Genomic DNA, 26,881 nt, shown 5'->3' on the forward strand with positions numbered 1-26,881 from the left:
CAGGGAGGCCTCCGGAGATCAGCCACTGCCGCAAGCCCCTGCGGATCGCTGCGCCCAGACTCGGAACGTGGGATACCCGGCCGCAGCAGAGGTGAGGGCAGCGGCGGCGGCTTCAGGAGCCTCAGTGCGCAGGCGCCAGCTCACAACGCGCAGGCGCCGCCTACAAGTGACTTCTCCAAAAAGTGTCTTACTTCGCAGTCACCTGAGCTCCGGGAGATTCGGCTGCCGTAGGCTTCAGGGATACCGACTTCTGCCAGTCCTACCTGGAGACCTGGCCCTCCGTTCTTGTCTTTTGGCTTCGCCACCCCTAACCCTCCAAGGGCCTCTCCCTTCCCACCTGTCCTTTCCTGTTAGCGCACCGGACCGGGCCGAGCCGGGCCGAGTCGGGCCGCCTGGGCGGGGTTCTTGACCATGGCGTCCCTCTTTAAGAAGAAAACCGTGGATGGTAAGTTCCAGGCTTGGCCGAAAGGGCCCAGCTCTGTGTTTCCCAGGCGTGTTTGGGGGGCTTCAGGCTGCGATTCTTGGCTGATGTCCCTGGAGGCGGGGCTGGCCCCACAGGTGATCGCCCTCGTGTGTCACTTTCTGCTTCCCATCTCCTCTCGCTGGCCCACCTGGACACCACCACCGGGATGGTCTGGCTTCTTCCCTCTTACAACACAACCCCCGCTCTGTTTTTTCCTTTTGCGGAATCCTGAGCATTTCGAAGAGGCAGGATGCCGCTGGCCCTTGAGTGTCATTAGTCTTGATGATCTAATGAATTTGTTAGTTTTGTCTGCTTGGTTTGTTTCTTTGGTTTGTACTACGAGGCATGCGAACCGGAAACCTGTCCCTGCAGTGAGAGGAAAGGGGTGGCAGTGGAGGTGGGGGAAAACAGGCTCCAGTTATCAAAATGAACTTGGGTCTGAGTTGGTCTTGTCTTAAGAACACTCTGTCAGCAAGAGATGTGAAACAATTCTTCTTGAATGACTCCAGTAGAAAAATAAAAGAAACCCAAGGGAAGTGCCCGGATTTAGTTTCATACTGGATTTTTTTCCTTTGTGATTATCAAAAATAATATATGGTGTGTATTATCTACATAGAAGTTTAGGTTTTAAGGTACTTTTATTGTTTTGGACACTTAACTCAGTGTCATCTTAAGAGGAAAAAAAAGTGAATACAGAAATATGCAAATTGATGTTTATAAGCAATAATTGTGTTGTACATATAACACTTGATTAGTCTTGATAGTCGGTATTTTCGTTGACTGCTACCAGGAATCAAATTTATGCAAGTTATTTAAAAGTAGTGTTTCCCATTACATGTAGAGTCTAGGTTGCTGCTGGTTCAACCAAGAATCACTTCTTTGTAAGGGTTTAACTCAACAAAAGGAGCAGTGGATAGCTTGACAGTGATTGGTACAGAGTGCTCAATACCCTTCAAAAGAATGAAGGGTAATTCCTTCATTCTTTTTACTGACTATTCCTATGCCAGTAAAATTATTTTGGAGAGGATAACAAAGACATCATTTTTACTCTGCCACTCTGCCCTTTACTTTAACACAGAATGTCATCTTACCCCTAATAATATATTTTTGCTTACTCTAGGTGAAAAGATTTTTTAAAATTTTTTGACTTTTTATTAACTGGGTTTTTTTTTTAACTATTTAAAATACCAGAATAACTACCAAGTTGTTATAGCATGTGATACAATGTTGTGAAGTGAGTTTTAGGTGTATTATTCCTGACAGTGCTCTTTATTTAATATTTAACCTGGTACTTCAGTTATTGTAAAATACTCCACAGAGGAAAAAAGGTTTCTTTCTTTGTTTCAGTTTTATATAGTGATAATTTTACTAAACAGAGGGAAAGGGTTATACCTTTCTTACTGTGATGTTACAAATTGAATTTTTAAAAAATTTAACCTTAAAAGCTAAACATCCTATCTTTGCTTAATATTTGTTAAATATTTTTAAAAACATAAATATCAGTTTATAGTCTCATGGTTGTGCTTCCTGGTGCTTTTTGCAATCTGGTGATTATTGTGTTTGAAATATACAGCTGAATAAAAATAAAGACAATGAAGATATGCAGTGCGTGTGTTTAAATGTATACTCATTTGCAGTTGGGTTAATTCATCCAAGAAATAATGTTTTTGCTAAATAGACTTATTTGGGGGGGCGGGGAAGTATTAAAGACTTTTACTAGGAACTAAGCTACTGATTTAAAGATCTGTATATAAAATCCCTGAATATAAATTTTACTACCATGTACATTGACTGTAACTACCAAACTGCATACTTGATATTTTCTTAAATTATCATGTAAATTCAAATCACTTAATGACATCTTAATTTTAGAACTCTACTTTTGTTATTTTGATATAAAGCTTTACTCCTTTTTTATTAAAAAGAAGTTGTTTTGTTTGTTTAAAAGATTACAGCATTCTTAGCAGTAATGAGGCTATATATCATGAAATGTAATGCATTGTATGTATTTCTTCCAGATCTTTGGACTCGTTGGTTATTGATCATAATATCTTTTACTATATGCTGTCTTTTTATCTGTTTCAGCAGTAATGAAATTCTGATATATAAGGGAAGCATGTAACTATACATCTGGAGAATAATTGAATCTTTTTGTCTCTGGATTGGCTGGAAGAGTTGCATACTGTATCATAAAGACTACTGCACATGTAAATTACAAAGGGAGACAACATTACTGCACTTATTACTATTCAGAATTATGTTTAATTCATTTTTGACACAGAGATGAACAAGTCTCTGCACTGTATACTTTGTTACAGAAATTAATGAGAACTGTACCTCAGTGCCATAGAAGAGAAAGATTCTTTTGAATTTGAAATTACAGTTGAGTCCTTGTTTTTCCTTTTACTGCTTTATAAGATATACACATATATATTAGGGTAAAGGGTTTACAGTGGTGGTTTGTTTTGTTTTGTTTTTTTCCCCTTAAGTGGACAAATGGTGACCTGTTTATTGGAGCTAATTATGAACCTGTAAATCAGGATGCCATGAGAGCTTGTCATAAATGCACAACTAAATATGCCTCTTAAAAAGTGAAGTTCTTTATGCACTGTGTAATTGTTGTCTGTTATCCTAAATAAAGACAAATTTGAGGGTCTAGTCTAAGACAGCACAAAGTTAGCATTTTGTATGCAGAGTCTTATTATAATTCTCACAACACCTGTAAGTACTGTTATTATCTCCACTTTATAGCTGAGGAAATTGAGAGGCAAAGGACTGAGTAACTTGCCCAAGATCACACAACTACTAAGCGGCAGAGCCAGGGCCTAAGCTCTTTGAATAGTACCTTTGTTATTTTTTTATTAGATAATACTATGGCACAGTTTAATTTTGCTATTTTTGCTAAGTATTTGGAATTCTCAACTTTTGGTAGGTACTATGTTACCTTATGTTTGTGACTCAGACTCTTTCCCTCTCAGAATTCATAATAGAACTTTAATATCTAATGGTGGTAGAACTCTCCTTTTCCTTACTCTCTGTTGACCCAGTATTTCTTAGGTGATTTTGTCCTATCTCTTTTTGCTCTTCATATCAACCGCTGGCAGAAGTGGTGACGTCTTCTATCTCCACCTCTTTATTTCACAGATATCCCATTCTACAGCAGTTTGCTTTACAGCTCATGTAATGAGATTTTGCTGAGATCATCAGTGACTTCCAGAGCACCAAATCCAATGCCCATTTGTGGGTGATCATCTCTTGGGTCTATGTTTTACATTTGACTCTGGTAATAATTTCTTCCTTAAAACTCTCTTCACTTCCAATGCATAATTGTATATTCTATATCTGCATGATCTTATTCAGACTCTTTATTATTTTAACGATAACCTGAATTTTGGTGGATCCCACATTTGTATCTCTAGGAATATTTTTCTGAGAGTTAGATCAGTACATCCAGTAGTTCGCTGAGTATTTCTACCTAGAAGTCCCAAAGGATGTCAAATTAAAGAGATCTCAAACAGAATTCATCACCAACTCCTTTAAGTCAGTTCCTTTCCTGGGTTCTCTGCCTCCAGCGTTGTGAGTTCTTGATTTTTACCCTCTATCTTCAGTTAATTACCAAGTCCTGCTGCTTTTGCTTCTTAAATATATGACACATGTGATCCTCCTCTGTATGTCTTCAAATCCTTGCTGTCATTTATATTCCATTTATCTTGCACTTAATCACAATCACCTTTCTGCTTTTCTTTGCTATAGCTTCACAGCCCTTAAATTGTTCATCTGCAAAGCTGCTTGTGTGATTGATGTACCTAAAACCCAGATCTTCCTATGTTACTCTTTATTGACTCTGGTACCAACAGGATCAAGTGGGTGCTTTAATAAGGCAAAATTGGCTCTCTTTGATCTGTTTTTTTTTTTTTTCTTCCCCTGACCATGCCTCTGGATATTTTACTGTCCAACAGCACTGTTCTTAGGTTCATCTGCATATACCATACTTTTTTTCACTGTGACACATTTTTGCTTATGATGCCTTTATGGAAAAAATTTCTCTTTTCCTCTAGCTAACCTGAACTATCTCAGATTTTCTACTTCTCTAGGAATTCTTCTCAAATTATGTGAAATCCCTCCCTGTTTATGGTTTTCTTTTTGTTTTCTTCCTTCTTTTGTTTGTTGGTAACCATCTTCTTCCTGACTTGCATTGAGTGGAACCAAAATAGATCCTTGTGTTCTTCTAAAGTTGTATTATGCTTATTCTACGTTTTTCCTACACTCCGTATTTGCAAGGTTACAGAGAGTCTTCAACATAAATGAAAATATCTCTTCAGCAGTTTATAATTTAGAGACTAAATTCCAAAATAATAGTAGCTACTAACCCAAAGTAGTGTTTCTTGTATCTAAAGCTTACTATAGCCTACATCCATATTATTGCCACCCACCTGGAACTTTAATGCAAGTTTAGAGATAATTCGAGGACATTACTAACAAACAGGAGCAGAGCTTCTTAGTCTTTGCCTCATAAGAGTGTCATACACCTATGCTAGTTGTCCAGAGTGCAGAGCCTGTGGAGTTTTGACTGAGTTGGGATAAATCTATCAAGAGGTCAGTTGTGAGTCCACATTTTCAATAGCTCAAGAGGGAATAAAATCTGCTATGTATATAAACTGAACTCCCTCCGGAAATGTCTGCTTTCTCCCACATAAAATACAACATTTTCGTGGTTCTGGCTGGAGTACCCAGATCTTTCCTAGGATGATGTGTATTCCCTTGGTGCTTATTATTCTGAATATTTAAAAACTCAGATTTTACTTTCTACTTGGCTCCTACATTCTTAGCACAGTAAAATAATATTAATTATTTCATGTAGCATTCAGGAGCACAGTACAGTCTTAACATTTTTCTGAGCAAAACTCTCCATACATTTAGAATGGATATTTCTAGGATAGTGTCTTCCTCTGTATTTCCCCATCCCCATCATGACACATAAGACTGGTATTTCTTTTCATGCTACAATTGCCTACCTTCAAGTCTGTAAGATGTTTTTCAGAGGAGCTTTCCCTCTCATTCCCTTATTTAAGCTGAAAATGACCTTGGACGGTTTTCTGAACTTAAGTTGTCTTTGAGAATAGTGCCAGAACCTGTATCTTTGAGAACCAAATGTGACCCAAAGATCTGTTGATAGATAACCCATTTCAATAATTTCAGCTCTTAAAAAGAAACTGATACTTTAATAATAATGAATTCATTTCAATGAATTCCTCAGGGCTTGAGTGACTTTTGAAAGTTTACTGGTAGGAAAAAATAAAACATTTCTTTTTACTTCCTTCTAGACTACCCTAGAGCTAGATTCTCTTGTTTTCTCTTTAGTATTCTGCATTTTCCTTCCAAGCAAATCAACTTCAACCTAGTTCTTAAGTGGATCCTTGGCTCCCTGGACCATATGTAGAGTAAAGCTGTTGATAGATCTTTTAAGATCTGTCCTTTCTGTTTTCCATAGTGTTTTTATATTTATTTATTTATTTATTTATTTATTTGCTTGCTTGCTTGGTTTACCATGTATCAAAACTGATTAATTAAGCTGATACCATTTCTGCCTGATTTCTGACATACCATTTCCGAAGCCTGAAAAACAAATTTACTTTGCATATCAAATTCTGATCCTCCTTACCCACTTTCTGATTGTTATGTTCCTTCTGCCTTTGAGTAAAATTTGGTTCCAAAAGCCAGCATTTTCTAGGTACTGACCTTTAATGTTTCTTTCTTACCCCTTACCATTTGAGCTCGTAGCATTTTTGCAGTTTCTTTTCCTCATTAACCCAAGAAGATTGTACCTCTCTACATAGCCAGGACCCCTTTCTACTTTATTGTTCATTGGTGAGCTCTGCGAGGCCTGCTTTTGCTGAACTCACACGCCTGGCTCTTCTTTTCATAGTGATGATAAGAGTTTATCTAATATCCAGTATCCCACTATTCCAGTGCCACAGTGCCCACAATTTCCAGGGATTACAGCTGATGTAGAGCTGGTAGGTGAAATCTAAAGGAGTACTCTCTCCTCTTGGGATCTAGATCTCTAAAACCAGTCAACAGAGATGGTAAAGCAGGATGTAGGAACATTGTGTGCTCCAATCTCAGTGCATTGTGGTGGTTAGATTCTAGATAATTGACAGGAATAAGCTGCATAAATCAACATGATTTTTTCCTAAAGAAATATATTTAAAAGCAGAAAATATGAGGGTAAGTGTCACTGTCAGTCACTGTCAGACTGTGGGTCTGGTGGCCCTGCAGCTCCACCACCACCTGGGCAGGGTTTTAGAATGGCTCCCAGTGGGCCTTATGTATCGTCTGGTGTTCAGGCACTTCTTGGAGGTTGGCCTGGTGGCCTGTGTCTCCTTTACACTGTATGCTGGGAAGCTGATGGCGATTATAGATGTTATCGATCAGAACAGGGCTCTGGTTGATAGACCTTGCACTCAAGTAAGGAGACAGTCTATGCCTCTTAAATGCATGTAGCTCACCGACTTCATACTCAAGTTCCCACACAGTGCCCGCCAGAAGTAAGTTCGACATGCCTGGCAGAAGGCAGATATCAATACAAAATTGGCTGCCATGAGATGGGCCAAGAAGATTAAAGCCAGAGAAAAGAAAGCCAAGATGACAGATTTTGATTATTGCAAGTCACAAAGGCAAAGAAAATAAAGAACCGAGTAATCAAGCTTGAAGTTAGGAAGCTTCAGAAGACAGCTAGCTTTCCTAGAAGCTGCTCTCCCAAAAAAACACTTGCTGCTAAAAGTAAAGGTGCAGCTGCAGCAGCCACTGCAAAGGTCCCAGCGAAAAAGGTGACTGCTGCAGGCAACAAGGCTTCAGCCCAGATGGTTCCCACCCAGAAAGCTGCAGGCCACAAGGCAGCACCTCCAAAAGCTCAGAAGGGTCCAAATCAGAGCTTCAGCCCAGAAAGCACCTGCTCCAAAGGCATCTAGCAAGAAAGCATAAGAACATAAGAGGCTATTTAAAAGTAGTTAAGTTTTTTTTTTAAAGATAGGGAATATGATATATTAGATTAAAAAGTCCATCATGACCTTATAGTAAAGCACAAAACCCAGGACATGGTGGAGTGGGTGATGCTAATAGACCAGCTGGACTCCTGCTGAGTAGTGAGATCTGTGTGTTGTGCCTCAGTGCTCACAAGATAGTAATCCTGAACTGCCCTACATGCCTAAGACAGCCCCTTCTCTCAAAGGACAGGCACTTAAAACAGTATTCCTCACTGATTAATGAATACCCATAATTACAGTTAATAATTACTTTTTTCTTTAATCCTCAAATGTGCAAATAGTATGTAGATGAGCAAGGTCTGGAAGGACAACCATAATTCAGGTTGGGGCTTGGCTTCACACCTCTCTAGAGAATTTGAGTGAACTAGGCTGGACTGCATGGGAGTCCCTTTTAGATTTATTTTTAATTTCTGACTTTCTCCCCCCTGAAAATAGATAGATCTTATTGACTTAGAACCAAAGAAGGTAGAACAACCTTTTCTATCTGTATCTTCCTAAGTCCAAAACTTTAAGTCTGTGATCTTATTATTTTAGTGCATTCCTGTATTATCCTGTTTCAGTATTTAGAGACTTAAAGGCTTGAGACCAGTTTTTAATGCCAAGAGTGGCCTGGGTGGCCTTCCCTAAGTGTAGTGCAGGGTATAGGAAGGGTGGGTAGTGGCTGGGGGTGGAGGGCAGCCCCCAGACTCTTTTTACCTCACCAAATAGTGACAGACAGGAGCACGTAATATGTATCCTTTTGGCATTTTCAATTTGAACGTTTTCTATTACCACCTATTGTGAAGTGCTTCACAACAGCCCCACGAGGTAGATGGAGTGCAAGACTATAAGAATTCAGGGGATGCTCTTTTACCTGGAGAGGGAAGCAGGGGATGAACAGGAGCCAAGCGCTCTGTCTCCCCTAGATGTCAGCAATGTCCTGTATGTGTTTCTGTCATTGTCTGGACGCATAATGAAGAAAGAGGAAAGCAGAAAATTTTAAGAGAAATAATTGATTATTTTAATGCTCTATTTTTTCCATTATAGAATGATATGTATCATAGTTCAGATTATACTATTGTTAATCTCAACCATCTTGATAGCTGATAGATTTTATCATGCATTTAAAAAAAATGTATTTAATACATCCATAAAGGAAATTCTTTTACATTTCAGTATATAGGTCTGTACTCCCTTAGATTGCTGTTAACTAATATATTGGGATAGTAGTTGGCATGAAGTAAGGTGGGAGTACAAATAGATAAATAAATAAAATACATGTAATTCCTTGCTCTTAAAGAGATGTAATTTGGGGAAGAAATCAGACCTGCTAAGAAATAAATATAATGGAAAAGAAGCTTGGCTTTAAAAACATTGATAGTGCCTCAGAACCTTTCTCATATTATTCCTTCTTTATTTTCCAGAAAACAAAATCATTAAATGTGGGTTTAGTCTAGGAATTGTTTTTAAAAATTAAAGAGTAATTTGTTTGTTTTATAGGATATACCTATCATGTGAAAAAATATTTTACTACCTTTTCCTGCTTACCATAATATGTTTTAAAGTATTATGACTGTATTTTAGTATATAGCATTATATGTGCTCAGTTTATAGCTTAAGACTGTTTAAATATTAATAGGTCTATTAACAATAGGCTGTGAAATTTGCAGTAGTTAATTTTCTTTATTTTTCTTTGTCTAATATATAGTGACAGTTTTGGTACACATAATTACATAAAACTAAGAAAGAGGAAGTCAGGTTTTTTGATTAAATTCTTAAAATTTCATGTTATAATACATTTCAACAAAAATGGCTACATCTATTCTTTATTGTGATTCCTTGACACTAACTGAGTGTCTCCAACAATTCAGTTCAGTTGTAACACTTCACTCTCTGGAGTTAGCACAGTTCCACAAGGGCTCAGTTCCACAAGACTTGTCACTTAAGATGCCAATCACAAGTCCCAGGTTGCCACCACTACTTCCCACCGACTGGCTATAAATTCAGGTGTCACAACAACTCCCTCCACATATTTGATAATTCATTAGAAAAACTCTCAGAACTCAGAAAAGTGCTTGACTGATTTATTATAAGGATAAAACTCAGGAATAAGCAGCCAAATGGAAGCAAGGTATTGGGAGGGTGGGGGTGGACACAGAGCTTCCATGCCCTCCTCTGGACATGCCACCTTTCCAGCATGTGAACTTGCTCACCAGCCCAGACACTCTATCAGTCTCTTTGTTCAAGAGCTTTTATAACTCAGTCTCTCCACCCACCACTCTCCTGAGGGGTGGAGCTGGAAGTTCTCACCTTCTAATCAAGTATTTCATCTTTTGGTAACCAGCCCCGTTCTGACACTATCTAAGGGTCCCCCTTCCTGAGTCAAAAGTCATTCCTGTCATTAAGGAAATTCCAAGGATTTTAGGAGCTCTATGCCAAGAATTCAAGACAAAGATCAATTATATATTTTTTCATTATGCCACCCTAGTAATGAAAAAGTGTATTCTGATAGAATTCTAGATCTAAGCAATCAAGGCTTCAATAATTGCTTTACGCCAGTGTCAGTGATCTGGCCACAATTTAACTTATTAATCTGGTGGCTTCATTTACAGCTTAATACTTATAACTTTTGAAGACCAGCATCACTATCTCAATACTTCATCTTATACTAAAAACTAGGGAGTTTTTAGAACACAAAGGGGTTATACTTCAAAAGTTCACTTGTAATTTCACAGTTTTAAATTTAGAGCATATTTTTCTATTGGAACAGTAGAATAAGTGGTAAATGTTTTCATACCAATCCATTGGCTTTGACAAGATAGAGAATTAAGTCCAAAAGGAAAAAAAAAAAAAAGGATTGTTTGAGTATTGAGGATGAAAAGGCTTATGATTTCTTTGAAAGATAGAGAAATGAGAGCTTTCTTTGCTGTTTTGTTTAGTGTCACTGTAATGTCAGAGGAAAGATACTGTGTGTTGTGAACTGAATTGTGTTCCTCTCCCCAGAATTCATATGTTGAAACCCAGTCCTTTTTGACTATATCTGGATATAGGGTCTTTTTAAAGAGGTAATTGAGATTAAATAATGTCATGAGACTGAGCCCTAATCCAATAGAACTGGTTTCCTTATGAGAGGAGGAGACACTAGGGATGGCACATGCAGAGAAAAGGCCATGTGAAGACACAGCAAGAAGACAGCTATCTACAGGCCTCAGAGAAATCATACCTGCTAAGACCTCGATGTTGGCCTTCCAGCCTCCAGAACTGACAAAATAAATTTCTGTTGTTTAAGCCACCCGGTCTGTGGTGTTTCTAATGGCAGTACTAGCAAACTAATAAATTGTGTTATTTTAGAATAGGATTTTAACCAACGCTCCATGGAATGTTAGAATCCAGGAAATGTTAATAGAGATTTCTTAAATGGGATCCTTGGCTTAATAAGTTTGGGAAATAATCTATAATATAGCCTCCCCTTAAGGATTGACAATGAATATTCATAGGTGAAAATTTTTTAGAAGCCTTGAAGTAAAGAGATCTGTTTAATTTTTTTTTTCAACTTCAACATTTCTCAAATATAGGTAACTCCCATATAACACAGTTGTTAGGTTCCTAACAAATGCCGTGTTATGCGAATCCGTGTTATACAAAACAAAGAACTAGTACAAAAAGGGGGGTTAGTTTCCAAAAATTAAAAAAACATACTATTATATTTTTATAATTAAGAGAAATATCTTTATTAAAGCAATTTTCATCAAAAGTATTACATATTAATATGACTTAAGCAATATTTTTGTCATCACTACTAAGCTTCATTAACCAAATGCATTTTCTTTTTGACAAGATATCCACATCCTCTGAACTTTCTTCAGCATTTTCTTGATTTCTATGCTCTACTTTTTGCAGAACTGTTATTTTAGATTGCTTGCTTTTAGCTGAGATCTTTATAAATTTCGTTACACGATGCTAAGCACTTTTGCAGTTCTCTCTTAAACTTTGTGCTCCTTTCAGTGCAAGGATCTTCATTTAAGAAATGTGACTAACTCTTCAGCTAAGTCTAAGCCTTTCTTTATGCTTTTTAGAGTAAATTGTTTAACTTCTTTGTTTTCATCAGTGCTATCATCCCCTAAGTTATCTTGGCACATTTCAGATGTCATTTCCACAAAAACTGCTTCATCAGTTTCTTCTTCCACCAGCAATTCTTGGATATCTTCTACAGTCATATCGTCATATCGTCAAAACCTTCCCCTCCTAAAGATTTAGCAAGTTCTACTATTGCATCCATCCTGTTTCCTGCTGGCTCGATTAGATTTTCACTTTGAATTGACCCCAGCTGTATAGTTTTCCAACAAGCTTTTAATGTTGTTGGTTTTATTTCTTTGATGGATGACCTTATTACATTAAGACAGCCCAGAATTTTATCATGTTCAGTATTTTATGGGGATTTCCCTAATTTTGTGTTATATGGGCATTTTCCCCAATTCTCTAACCGTGTTAGATGTACCATGTGATACGGGGGGGTGTCCCCAATTCTCTAAGCATGTTAGAGTGAAACAGTGTTATAGAAGTACCGTGTTATATGGGAAGATACCTGTGTATTTGCCTACAGACCATGCCCCTCTTCATTGTTAAAAGAATTGTGCGTTTCCCACCGAGGAAAAGTGGCTGGGAGGAGAGACATATTTCTCTTCATCTCCCTCTGTCTTCATCTCCCCTAAAGATATGGTATGGTTTTATATTTCTATATATAAGGAACATATAGAATGTATTCTTAGTAAATCCTGAGCATGATATATTCACCAGTATATCTTAGCTGAAAAACAGTATGCAAAGAAGGGGGAATGGATATCTTGTATATAGGACTTATGAGTTCTGACATCTTATTTTAACTTATTCAGAAAGTCATTGTAATTAATTAGTTATATCTTATATAATGACTTGAATGTTTTTTATTCAGTTTGAAATACTGTATTTTTTGTTGATATGGGTCTATATTTAAAAGGATTATGTCTCTGATAACTTTATGTCTTGTTTGTCCAATAAGCTTCCCAGCGGCATAACATAATAGTTAAAATCAGAGGTCATGAAATCAGACCACTTGTGTATGAATCCTAGCACTTTTTTTCCCTTGGGCAGATTATCTCACCAAATACCAATTTCCTCCTCTGAAATAAGTGCCATAATACTACCTACTTACCTCTTGGGGTTGTGAAGCATTTAATATAGTGCCTATTACTCAGTTATTTTTATTCTGAGAAAAGGTATACTATACACAGAAATATGTAGAACATAAATTGTGATGATCCATCATTATAAAGGATACTGGTTGTTGGCTTTGTTGTTATTTTAGCTGAGGTGAAATTCACATAGCATTAACCATTTTAAAGTGAACAGGTCAGCGGCATTTAGTATTATACAATAACACTGGTATGTAACCATTACCTCTAGTTCCAAAACATTTTCATCACCTTAGAATAAAACCCTGCACCCATTAGGTAGTGACTCACCATTCCCCTGAATCCCCAGCAGCTAGCAACTACCAATCTGTTGTTTCTCTGTCTTTATGGATTTATCTATTCTGGATGTTTTATATGGATATAACCATAAAATGTGACCTTTTGTATCTGGCTTTTTCCACTTATGCATCACATTTTTGAGATTTATCTATGTTACAGCAGTGTCAGTACTTTATTTCTTTTTATAACTGAATTATATTCCATTATACTTATATACCACAATTTGTTCATTCATTTGTCTGTTCATGGACATTTGGATTGTTTCCACCTTTTGGATGTTTTGAATAGTGCTGCTATGAACCTTTGTGTAGAAGTATTTGGTTAAGTACCTGTTTCAATACTTTTGGGTAAATACTTACAAGTGAAATTGTTGGTATATATGGTAATTTTATGTTTAACTTTTTAAGAAACCACCAAACTGAATCTGCAGTGGCTGAAATAATTTATATTCCTACAAGCAATGTACAGGAGTACCAATCTACATCCTCCTCAACATTTGTTATTTTCCTTTTTTGTTTTTGATTACAGACATCCTGGTGGATGTGAACTGGTATCTCATTTTCCTAATGACTAATGATATTGAGTCTTTTTCATGTGCTTATTGGCTGTTTATTTTCAGAGACATGTCTATTCAAATATGTCACCCAGTTTTAATGGGGCTGTTTGTCTTTTATTTTTGAGTTGTTAGAGGTTTTTATATATTCTGAATAATAAGTTCTTACCATATACTCGTATATAACATGCATATATTTTGTCCCATTCTGTAAGTTGTCTTTTCACTTGATAATGCCCTTTGATGCATAGTTTTTAATTTTCATAGTTCCATTTATTTATTTATTTATTTATTTTTGTTGCTTGTGCTTTTATTTAAGAAGCCATTGCCAAATTCCAGATCATACAGATTTACTCCTGTATGTTCTCCTAAGAGTTTTTTGGTTATAGCTCTTATAATTGGCGCATTAATCCTTTTGAGTTAATTTCATATACAGTGAGTGTCAGGGGTCCAGTTTCATTCTTTCTCATCCAGTTGCCCCAGCAAGATTTGATAATGAGACTATTTTTCTGTTGTTTTTTTTTAAATCTACCTCTTTACAAAAAAAGATACTCTAGTGAAGTGATAAATGTCATTGATTCTGGAGACAGACTTAGATCCAAATCTCCCATTGCTGCTTACTCCCTTGTGACCTTAGACAAGTTATTTAAACTTCCCAATACTCAATTTTGTTCTATATAAAATAATAGAAAAATCAACTCCCTAGCATTATTATGAGCATTATATTGTATAATATATGTAAAATACTTAAAAGATTCCCAACAATGATAGATCAGTTTTAGTAAGAATCACCATCCATATCTATGATCCTTTGAAGAAATCACTGTTTAGCTAACCGTGATTATTGTCCATCAGCCTAGAATATTATGATAGTTTAATTCCTCAAAAGATAAGTCTGATGGATCCAGAAGAATTGAGATAGATTAGATATTGAATGAACACTTAGAGTATTTCAGGACATTGTGTATGTTATTTACTCCTTAACAACAATCCTGTTTCATAAGAAACCTGAGACTTAGGGTGTTAAACTAACTTTTCCAGCATATGTTGATCAAGTGACAGAGGTAGGATTCATTGGAAGGTCTGCTGCTTCACTCTGTTATGATGACTTCGTGTAGGAAAAAAGATTTAATAAACAAATGACCTTATTTCTTTTCAGAATTCCGTATAATACTGGAATAAGAAAAGATGAAAAGGATATTATGTGTGTGTGTGACATATATATGTGCTATATAAAACATTGTATACTAATCAGTTCTCTAAGGGGATGTTTTATGGTGATTTATATATACTTCTGGCTAAGCCTCAGACTAGAGCACACTTGCACTTCACTTTTGTATATAACCAGTATTTATAACTGAAGTTTGACTATTTGACTGATTTTTTTAGTATTATGTATTGAATTAAAAGAAAAAATTTTAACATCCAATAAATCAAGGTTTATTTTTTACTGACATCTCTGAGTCCAATATTTTAAATGGTATTAAGAAAAAGTTTACAGCCTGTACATTTAGGGTTTTTTTTGTGTGTGTGGTTCTCAGATGTAATAAAGGAACAGAATCGGGAGTTACGAGGTACACAGAGGGCTATAAGCAGAGATCGAGCAGCTTTAGAAAAACAAGAAAAACAGCTGGTAAGTAGAACATTAAAGTTCAGTTTTAACTTTTCAAACAAATTTGTAAATTAGTGTCGGAATAATTAGCTAGCTGGGAAGAAGACACATGACAGGTGGTAGTAAGTAATTTGCTTTACAAAGAAATGCCATTTAACTCCTTTCTGCAATTTCTGCTTACCTTTGTTTATTGTATCATTCTGCTGACTTTTATCAGGATTCTGTGTATTCTGCTGATTATAAAATCAAATTATTCTTCGGTTTGTAAAAGTCATGAGTCCCTAGGAAGAAATACTGCTCAAAAGAGAGCCAAATTAGTCTCAGTTAATAACAAAGATAACATAGTCTTTGAAAACAAGAGAAGGTTACAAGAAAATAATTCATAGTTGTCTTATTTTATATTTTAACTTACCTGCTATTTTAACTATCATTGTGTCTGTGATAATGAATGTACTTTAAAAAATAGATTGGTTATATTTAAATATTCTATCTTACGTTTTAAAATATATGTTGCTTAAAATGTTTTAATAGCATGATTGAGGTTTAATTGACATGCAGTAGACTGTACATATTTAAAACATTCAATTTGATATATTTTGACATATGTGTTAACTTACATGTCTTCTTTGCCAAAGGGTCTACTGAAATATTTTACCATTTTTTTAAGTTGTTTTCTAATTATTTAGTTGTAAGAATTATTTATATATTCTGAATACAAGTACTTCATTAAATATATGTTCTGCAAATATTCTCCCCAATTTTTGTCCTTGCCTTATATTTTCCTAATAGTGTTTTTTGAGAAGCAGAGAGTTTTATTTTTATCAAGTACAATTTATTCTTCTATGATTAGTACTTTTACTGTCCTATCTAAGAAATCTTTGCCTAACCCAAACTGACCAGTATCTCCTCTTATGTTTTCCTCTGGAAGTATTATAGTTTAGTTCTTACATTTGTAACTGTGAACCATATTGAATTAAATCACTGTGTTGTCAGGTGAGAATAGAGGTTCACTTTTGCATATGAAAATTCAGTTGTTCCAACATCATTTGTTTCTGACAATCTTTCCCTGTTCAAATACCTTGTCATCTTTATAGAATATCATTTATCCACATACATGTGGGACTCATCCTAGACTCTGCTATTCCATTGATCTATGTGACTATTCTTAAGCTAATACCAGGTTTTTAAAATTAGTATAGTTTTATAGTAAGTCTTAAAGTTATATTTAAAGTTATATATTGTGAACCCTTCAACTTTATATTTTCAAAATTGTTTTGACTATTTTAGTTTTCTAATGCAGAATATGGTATATTTTGATGATTTTTTTTCAGTGCATGCTTGTAAATGAGTATTTTGCTATTGTTGAAGGAGTTTTCTATAAATATTGGTTATATCAAGTTGGTAATAGTGTATTTGTAAATCTTCTGTATTACAGATTTTCTATCCATTTGTTCTAATAATTACAGTAATATACTTGAGAGGAGTTTTTACTGTCCCTCACCTAATTGTATAATTTGTCTGCTTCTACTTTCAGTTCTTTCTGTTGTGCTTTTGTATTTTTAAGCATTGTTATTAGGTGCATAGACATTTAGGGTTGATTGGACATCTTTATGTATTGATTGCTTTATCATTATGAAATGCCCCTTTTTATTTCTGGTAATATTCCTTATTCTCAAGTTCTGTTTTGTTTGTTTTATCTGACGTTAATGTAGCCACTCCAGATTTCCAGATTTAATAAGTATTTATCTAGATTATATTTTACTATTCTTTTACTTAACTTTTTTTTTTAAATTAAAGTTGGTTTCTTGAGATAGCATGTATTTGTTTTATCTGATAACATGCCTTTTAATGAGATGTCAGATACACTTTTTCACTTAATATGTTTATATTATTAGCTTTAAATCTATGACTGTGCTCTTTTTTTGCTATGTCCAACAAACTCTTTATTTTTTTTTTCTTTTTTCTTGCATACTTTGGATTGAGTATTTTTTATTTTTCTTTTGGGCTCTGTGTAAGTACTGTTTTGTTGACCAGCTTTTTACTTGCAGGTGCAGGTTCCTCTCTTTCCCATGAAAGCATGTGGAATCAATTGCGCTCTCAAATTACTCTTTTCTGTCTGTGACTTTATGAAGGCCTCTGGTTCATTTCATGATCAGGGAGAAAGGGTATATTATACAGGGGAGGGCAAAGGTAGGTTTACAGTTATGAGTACATTGAAACTTTATTCTTGTATTATTATTTATTAATTATTGTGTTACCTTCTGTATGAAAACTGTAAACCTACTTTTGCTTACTCTGTTTATATTTGATCTATTCTTTTGAAATATATCTTGAGGCCTATCCCTCAGTGATTTTAGTCCCCCCTTTTTATGTTCTGTCTTAGGAATTAGAAATTAAGAAGATGGCCAAAATTGGTAATAAAGAAGCCTGCAGAGTTTTAGCCAAACAGCTTGTACAACTGCGGAAACAGAAAACAAGAACTTTCGCTGTAAGTTCTAAAGTCACTTCTATGACCACACAAACAAAAGTGATGAACTCCCAGATGAAGATGGCAGGTGCGATGTCTACTACAGCAAAGGTAAGTAGAAGCCTTTATATCCATAGGCTTAGAGTTTAATCTAAGATGTTTAAATATGATCAATTTTAAAAGCACTTCCTGATATATATGTTGTATAGAATCTATGTAATTTTTAGTAAATTGAGTTATAATATTAGATAATCCAGATAACCACTTCTCGGTTTTTATTGATTTGTTTTAACAAAATATTCTTGTTTTAGGACATTTCCATTGTTCCATGGCCACATGTAGCTTCTGAATTTTTTAAATTGATTTAAAATGATGTTTACTTTTTTCTCTTTTAAGTTGTCAGAGATTTGTGGGCTTCTTATTTCATTAAAGCTGTAAGTTTTGATTACCTTAGAGTAGTAATTTCCTCTTGATCCATTTTCATGTATGCATCAGAAGGGCACATGAATACTGTTAGAAGGATTTATTAGTTATTTTAATAGGAACTTTTGTTTAACTTAAAGTCTTTATATTAAAAATGCTTTTACTATAGTCTTTAAAGGACTGTGAGCCTTTTGATTTTTTAAAATAAATAGCGAGCTACTTGATGCATATGAAGTTCTGTGAGGATCAAGAAGAAATTTAAGACAGAGACTCTCCTCTCATAGATATTACAGTTCATTTGGGAGGTGGTAGTAAGATATGTTTGAAAAGGAAATGATCCACTATACATCAGTTTGTGCTAAACTTCAGTGAACCATACAGATCTTTGAATAGAATGATCTGAAAGACTGCAGAAGACCTAGGTCTTAAAAATAACATGAGGTGTTAAATATAGGGAAGGAGAGGTATGAATATGAAGAGCAAAGGGAAGAAAGCCATGGAGGAGAGCAAGTATGAGGTTCATATAAGGAAAAAGGTATATATAGTTGATTCTAATTATTTGCAATAGTTAATGTTCTACAACATTGGGAACATTGAATTAGTGAATGCTGAACCATTGCTCCGAAGGGAAATGTGAGGAACCTAACCTTGTATTTCCCTGGTTACATTTTTGTCAACCAATGTATACCTAAATTTGTTTTATGTGTGTTTCTATTAAAAGAAACCATATTTAATTGTTGATTTATTAACATTGAACTCATGGTAACAGGACCATAACTCATGCCTGAAAAAATCTCATCTAACAGTGTATTTTCTCCATATTCACATCACAGCCTTATACTTAGGAACAATAATTGGCACTTCAGTACTATGCTTGGGGACCATTTTAAACAGCAAAATCACCAATAAAGGCACAAGAAATTTTCAATAAATAAATGGCAAAAAAGACACTTGTTTACAGAATGAGAACTGAAACAAGAAGTCATAGTGTTGCCTTGCTTGACATCAGCTGAAAAGGTACAGGTTGGGTGACTAACATTTTTGGTGCTCTGCGCATGTCCACGGATGAGCACAAAGTGAGGTGGAGGTGCCTCCAACACCCTAGACTCAGTTGGAAACTATTCTATCCAGCAGAGGCTTCATGACCTTGGTGGAACAAACTTTACCGAGGACATTTCGTTATGTCTGGGGGAAGGAAGGTGGCTGCCTCTCTAGTGGAGAACAGCAATCAGACCTCCGTCCCTCATGCCTTTTATTGAGGAGGATACACATGAGAGATACAAGGTCAAAATTCATGAATTATCAATAGCTTTTAGGCATTTTGGATTACAGTTGACAGTTACAGATTACACGTACCAGTACAGGGGGCACAGTGACCAGTCTGTGTCAGGGTCTATCAAACATCTTGATGCCACACTGGCATTAGGTGCAAGGTTTCATACATTTCTTGCTAAGATTGTTTATGTTACATGAAAGATAAGAAAAGCAGAGCAAGTTCTAAAGCATAATAAGCATTCTTTAAATCCAATTCCCATGGAAACCCTCTGAGTGGTTTTCGGTTATATTCCACGTGCAGCCTTACGTTGAGACTTAAAGACAAGCACAGCCAGAGTGCCAGCAGCAGGTCATGCTCGGCTGGGGCTACAGTTCCCTAAACCACAAGGAGTGGTTCCCTACAACAAAGCACTGCAAGTTTTGAATTTGAGTTTAAAATTTTTTAATGAGGAGGCAAATTCAAAAATATGGAGCCTAAAAATAATGAGGATCAACTATAATTCTTTTGCAATTTTCTGCAAGTGATAGGTTGAAGATAGCTAATGTGATTCTGCCATGTACAGATGTCTGAATTGTAGTTTTCACTTAAATCTCTTATAAATTATGTGTTAATCCAGCAAATATCTGTTTAGATCCTAAAGGTAAGAACTATAACAAGTATTGGGGGTGATGCAGAAAGCAGAACCAGGCAGGGGCTTCACCAGTAGTAGATTACAGTCTATTTAAGAAGCAGCCCATTTAAGACGTAGTTTAGTGCAGTGATTAGGCAGAAGAGTTCTGAAGCCAGATTACTTGGGTTCAGATCTCACTTCCACTTAGTAGCTCTGTGGCCAGGTCAAGTTATTTCACCTTTCTGTGCCTTCATTTTCCGTTTGTAATATAGGGAAAATGGTCTCACCTAGCCAATAAGGATTTGTCAGGTTGTGTCATTTAACTTTAAATATTATTATTTATAAAGTGCTTAGAACAGTGTCTGACACACAGTAAGGTTATATAGGCATTAACTGCTCTATTATTATAATTATCTTCATTATCATTGTTATAAGTATTATTTACAACAATAATGTAAGTTGCAAATCAAGTATTAAACACCAGTAAGTATAAAATCTCATGTATACTGAGTAGGATTTAACCAGGGGTATGTATTCTAATCTGGGGTGTCAGGAACTACTTCTTTAAGAAAGTGGTGTACAAAGGGGCATCCAAAAAAATCTGAAATTTATTTATTAAAAAATTGTGTATTTATTCTTACATGTTTAAACTTCGGTCAAATGAAAATTATTTTTAATTCAGACATTATCTGCTTACAATGTAATATGCAAATGTAGCTTTCCCATCTGAATAGCAATGGATTATTTTATTGACAGTGTTTTTATTATTATGTAATCTTTTGCCTACTGTTCAGATGAGGTTTTTCCATGCCAGTCTTTATCATACAGATGTTAAGCAGATGGGTTTCATACGACTTTTTTTTTTTCTAGAATACTTAACATTCTTATGTTTGATTATGGCAGAATGTATATCTTTTCAAAGTATGTGTCTATTAGATGTGTTCTCTTAGGAGTTGTTATCCATAGTAAAATTTTCATAATTGTGTAGCTCACTTGGATATTTTCATATTTTAAAGACAATGCAAGCAGTTAACAAGAAGATGGATCCACAAAAGACATTACAAACAATGCAGAATTTCCAGAAGGAAAACATGAAAATGGAAATGACTGAAGAAATGAGTAAGTTTAATAACTTGTAATGAAATTTACAGTTTTCTCTTGTTTGAATAACTCTGTTTACTAGCAACCTCATATTCTCATCTATGAAAGCTCAAATATTGAAAAAAGAAATAATACAGTACCCTTCTAAATAAGTACCTGTATTATAACTCTTGTATTTTTAAACTGTCAATATATATTGCTAAAAATTCTATTAATGTTTAACTGAAGAAAAAATATAAAATATGCCATATTTCTATGCCATGCTGGCCCCAGCTGTTCTACCTTATTGATTAGTGGACCAAAACCATCTTGTGAATAATATAACTCATTCTGGTATAAATTGGGTAATTTCAGAATTGCATTGGTTCTTCCGTACTATAGGTATTGGAGGTAGAGATAATGGAGCTCTTTCATTCTTTTTTTTTCCTCCCAAAATTATTTAATACTTAAGTTTTCTTTCCTTTCTTTCATTCTTCCTTTTCTTTTTTCTTTTCTTTCTTCTTCTTCTTTTTTTTTTTTTTTGAATATAAACCAATTGCATGTTGTAGTGGAAATATGGGACTACAGAGGAATAAAATATTTTTTAAAAGTAACTTCACACTACTCAGATATAGTTACTACTAATGTGTGTTTCTTTCCTATATTTTTCCATATCTTAGATCGTATCATATGTTTAATTTTGAAACTTATCCAGCTTTTAAAAAATATAATAGTATAACATAAGCATGTGCTCATGACCATAAATCTTCTCTGAAGCCTTTTTTTAAAAATGGCTTCATTATTTGCTTAATATCAATATTAAATAACATCAACCCTAATTTATTAAAATAGTCTTGCAGTGGTCAATAAGATGGTTTTAAAATATTTAATATATATGATAATCCTTCCATAAATGTTTCTATTTTATCTTTGTCTAAATTTCTTAAATCTCCTTAGAGTATTAACTTAATTAAGGCTTCAGTTCATACTATCAAATTCTCAGAAAGACTATACCAGTCTCTATTTCATCAGTAATGAATGACCCTTTACAGCATCCTGGTCAACATTAAATTATTATTTATATGATATGTTAAAAGCGGCATCATTGTTTTTTGCAAAGATATTTTCTGATTGTTTTACAACTGTGTAGGGATATGCTAGTTTAGCACTGCTAGCATTCTAATTTTACAGCATTTAGTGCATAAATGGTATCTAATTAAATTACCAAGGTTTCTAAACTTACCATTGTTCCAGTATTCTATTTCAGATTACCTATTTTGCTTTTAGAATTTAATGATACTGTGTGTATTTTTGATAAAAAAATTCTTTAGTTTTTACCTTGAATCTTTACTTTGAATAATATGATTTTTTAAAAACATCTTTAGTGCATTTTAATGACTATAAGAATTGTCATTTATATAATGATCACAATATGTAACATGTTTATTTCATTTCCAATGATGGCACAGGTGTGAGCTTATCAGAGAAATTAACTTTTCCATTAAGCTATATAGTGAAGAGAATTAATAAGTTCATAATTAAAACTCATATTTATCACAGTTCTTATTTTTATGTTAGTACTTTGTAAGTGATTCTGAAATGATAGATGTTATTAGTGATTATTTGTTTTTTCTATAACCAAAGTACGTTGACATTAGTATTTTCATTCAAAGATAAATTTTAAGTTTAAATGGACATATTTTTTAAATTAGAGTTTATATTATGCTGTGTTGCTCTAAAACTTGTTTACATTCAAGTTTTAGGGGAAAAAAGTCTTTCAAAACCTTTACTATATCCTTGATAAATTTTGTTAGACTTTTTCTGAAAGCATTCTTTGTTGTTCCCCGGTTATAACTCTGGTCTTTCTCATTTGTCTCCGTCTATTCCCTTCTTTCATTTTTTTCTGCTGCTACTTCTTCATCGAGGCTCTTAGAAACCCTGACCTGGACTCCCCCTGCCCCGCCCCCTTATTACTTCACTACCATTTCAGTATCACGACTGCTAAATTATTTTTATAGTAGAGGGAAGCTGAGCATGCCAATCAGATTCCTTCAGTGGCTTCTTGCTGATTACAAAATAAAATCCATGAATCAAAAACAGTTTTCAGGTCAAGCCCCTTTATTTTGCCTGTGGGAATATGGAGGTTCAGAAAGGTAAAGTGGCTTTCCTCAAAAGTCGTGTAGGTAGTACTAAATGGAAGAATTGAATTTAATATTTAGTTTATTTCTTTAGAGGTGATATTTCATTTTTTTAGCCTTTTCCAAATTTACTTTATACTACTGAGCTAGCACAAAATGTCAAATTTTCAAGTCATGCTTATACAAATCAGCTGTTAAGCAATAGCAAGATTTATTAATAATGGCAAGGAATACAAGCAATTAAAATGGACATGGAAAACAGGAGGGCTGGGACATCCCAGATAACCCCTGAGGTCCTTTTTTTAAATCAGACACAAAGTCTTTGACCCAGAATGAAAGATGATGTATGTAATGAGGTTTACTTGTCTTCTCATGTTGAAGGGAACATTTAAATTAAGAAACATCCTAAATTTATACCTCAGATGGTCACCTACGTTATGTGACATTTTCCAGAGAGTCATGACTCATAAGTGCATAGACTGTAGGTTTGTTTGCCATAGGAGTCCTAAACTGAGGGCCGCCTGCTAAGAGCATTCCATAGACAAGGACTCTTACTAGGAAATATACTTCTGTTTACCAGGAGCACAATTAGCAGCATGCTTACAAGCAGATCAGACTAGGTTACCTGTCTCCTTTCCTTTAGGGGTATGCCCCAGTAATCAAAAGGATCATAGTCTAGCTGCTTAATTATTTCTCTCCGACCATTTTCCGTTCATGCACCTTAAATTATAACCAAACCAAAAAACTTACTTTTCCTTGTACACATCCCTACTGCCTTCAGCCATGTCTTTGTTCATTGTATTCCCTCTGTTCTGTTTGGTCTCTGCATCCTTCAAGGATCACCTCACATGTTACTTCCTCCCAGTTGGATATAATCTCTCCCCTTTTTATAATCATTTATTTTTCTATTTATCACAATCTATTATTTTTCTCTCTTTTCTACTTAAATGTAAACTACCTAAAATCATTTTTCTCCATCTGGCAATTGTATAATATTTGTACTACATGCTAGGCACTTGTTTCAAAGATAAATGAGACATATTCCTGGGCCTTCAGAGATTCCTTCCCCATAGCTCCTAACATGATGCCTTCTGTGCAGAAGGCTTTCCATAATAATTTTGGAAGGTAAGGGAGGGAGGGGGAACGGGTATAGCAATAATAACCGTTGCAGGGCTAAATTGGACATCATTCTTTGGACAAATTTAATAAAATGTTGAATCTTAAACTTTGTTAGAATGTTCTGCATACATCTCAAATAAAAATTTAAGAAAGTTGAAAATATAATTATAACTATAAAAAGAATAAATTGTCTCCCAGATGTTTACAGGATATCGGATTCTTATATTTTCTTCCATGGTCGGATTTAATAGCTACTAGCTGAACACATTTAATTTGTGGAATCATATTTAAACTTTAATTCTGTAGCTGTGAAAATTATATAGTTCTTGTTTATTAAAGATGTAATAAAAAAAATCAGAGTAGACTTGTTTTATTATGGGATAATTTGTGTTGAAACAAACGTTATTCCAGATTTAGTGCCTCAAAAATGTATTCATCAAATGAACTTCACTGACATTTGAAAATGACTTTTGTAATTTGTTGGTTCACCTAAGTTTGCCCTTCTGTAATATAATATAATACAAGGCATATATGTCTATATAGTTGGGCTGCCTTCTAAAAATGTAAATCTAACCTGAAATCTTTTTGAAAGTAAATGCTTTTTTCCTCCCCATCCTTCCAAGTCAATGACACACTCGATGACATCTTTGATGGCTCTGATGATGAAGAAGAAAGCCAAGATATTGTGAATCAAGTTCTTGATGAAATTGGAATTGAAATCTCTGGAAAGGTATGAATGTCTTCTCAGTTGGAAGTAGTTTCTACCACTTTTGTCACTTAAATGTTTTAAGTTGTCCTTTACTATTAGATGCATGTTTTTATATTTGTTTGAAAAGTAAATTAAACCTCTTCGCAGCACATCCTTTATGTCCTAGTCCAAATGTTTAATGATACACATTTTTTTTCTCTTCCTCTGTTAATATAGATGGCCAAAGCTCCATCCGCTGCCCAGAGCTTACCATCTGCCTCTACTTCAAAGGCTACAATCTCCGATGAAGAGATTGAACGACAACTCAAAGCTTTAGGAGTAGATTAGTCAGAAAAGCTATAATATTTTGCATATTTATAATTAGTTATAATTACAAACCAGGCATATTGCCAATTCCTTTTACAAAACATATTTATTTTGCAAAAGTGAAGACCATAAGTGAACAGTTGTTTCCTAACCCATGGCTATTTTGACTGTTTTGCCAAAGAATGATAATGATGCAAAATGGGAACAGTTTGGATTTTGATTAGAACTATTTAGGAGTGATGATGTGTAAAAAGTTGTCAAAGATTCTGCATGGCATAAAGAAATTATATTCATTACTTAGTGTAGTTTATGTTCTAAATCTTTTTACACTGAGTACAAAAATCTTGTTAAATGCCACAAGGCATCAACTTAAAGATTCTTGTAAAAATATTAAAAGTATATCATTAATTCTGTATCTCTTGCTTGTCCCTTGTATGTGATATGTGTTATGACCATAGGCAATTTAGCTGCCAAATTATTTTTAAATGATCTAAAAGAAGAGTGCTATTTAAATGTCTGTCTTAAACAAAAACTGTTCATGAGCTTTTGTTTTCTTTCTTTTTCTTCTGGGAGAACATTCTAGTTGATAAGTTTATTACCTTTGAAAATGTGCTTGGCACCTGCCTTAAATAGCACAAACATATTGTGCACATCTTTAAATTATTTTAACTGACCGAAAAGAATTACATTTTAAACTAAAAATGGGGCCTCTTACAAAAATTTTTCCAGCTGTCTTTTGTAAAGCTTATGAAAGTGAATTGAATATATTGGCAAAAACAGATTCTGAATTAAGAACATTTTGGAGTAATAAAATGATGTATTTTGGTCTTTCTTCCAAGAGGTAAGGAGATTTTTTCAATGTGAATTATTATTTAATGTTTAAATTTGAACTATATTAATATGTATATTGAACCCTTCAAACTGAAACCATTATTCTCAAGTAACAATTCTGTGGCAGTACTCTAAATTCTAAAATAAACATTAGCACTTTTTTCTTGGTAAATAAACTAAAACTTTGTAAGAAATTACTGCCTATCTCAGCAGTTTTTTTAAAGGTAAAATTGCTTTGGTATTTAATGTGTATATGGAAAGTGAGAAGAAATGGAATAATAGAGTATAGAGATAGAATTTAGAATTTAGTTTTGAAAAATGACATTGTATTATATGAGTTCTAGCACATTCTACCATACAATTCCTGGAGGAGATTATGTAGGTATAATTTGATTAATTTGGGATGAGGGACATTTTGGACTAATATCGACAATATAAATACATTTTAGAACTAGCATACATATAGCATATGGATGGTGGGAAGAATGAAAAGCTAAACAGTATAATCTAAAATTCATTTTATAATGTTCAAAGATATGGTCCCATTACTAGTAGTACTAAATACAATTACCCTGAACATTAATGGGTCATAGAATGTTAACCCAGAACTGTTTTGATTCTTGGATGTATATAGTAATGCCAACTAACTGTATTTACTTTCTTGTTTACATGTGAGGGCTTTTGTTTCTAAAAATTATTTTGTTAAAAAAAAATCCCAATAAAGATTTATTGCTGTTATGCTTTTATATATCTCTTTTA

The 26,881-nt window shown here is 34.4% G+C and overlaps 1 protein-coding gene and 1 pseudogene across 2 annotated transcripts; both read left to right on the forward strand.

Annotated features, from left to right (window-relative positions):
- Nucleotides 1-120: 120 nt before the first annotated feature.
- CHMP2B (charged multivesicular body protein 2B) lies at nucleotides 121-26,623 on the forward strand. 2 transcript variants are annotated; one of them, XM_090290864.1, is made up of 6 exons: nucleotides 121-445; nucleotides 15,093-15,184; nucleotides 17,547-17,741; nucleotides 20,956-21,058; nucleotides 24,900-25,006; nucleotides 25,202-26,623. In XM_090290864.1, the coding sequence occupies exons 1-6, from the start codon at nucleotides 412-414 to the stop codon at nucleotides 25,310-25,312; spliced, it is 642 nt and encodes a 213-aa protein (XP_090146990.1). In that variant the 5' UTR covers nucleotides 121-411; the 3' UTR covers nucleotides 25,313-26,623. The 2 variants fall into 2 exon arrangements, with proteins under 2 accessions (XP_090146990.1, XP_090147063.1); XM_090290937.1 differs by lacking the exon at nucleotides 15,093-15,184.
- Nucleotides 6,686-7,447, forward strand: LOC150021310 (large ribosomal subunit protein eL14 pseudogene; annotated as a pseudogene).
- Nucleotides 26,624-26,881: the final 258 nt, after the last annotated feature.

This window comes from Furipterus horrens, unplaced genomic scaffold (genome assembly GCF_987537825.1).
Source record: "Furipterus horrens unplaced genomic scaffold, mFurHor1.1.pri manual_scaffold_1, whole genome shotgun sequence".
Classification (NCBI taxonomy): domain Eukaryota; kingdom Metazoa; phylum Chordata; class Mammalia; order Chiroptera; family Furipteridae; genus Furipterus; species Furipterus horrens.

Coding starts and splice junctions, on each gene's coding strand:
- CHMP2B (XM_090290864.1), top strand. CDS start 412: ATGGCGTCCCTCTTTAAGAAGAAAACCGTGGATG. Junction 446..15,092: donor TAAGAAGAAAACCGTGGATG/GTAAGTTCCAGG, acceptor TGTGGTTCTCAG/ATGTAATAAAGGAACAGAAT. Junction 21,059..24,899: donor GGAAATGACTGAAGAAATGA/GTAAGTTTAATA, acceptor CATCCTTCCAAG/TCAATGACACACTCGATGAC.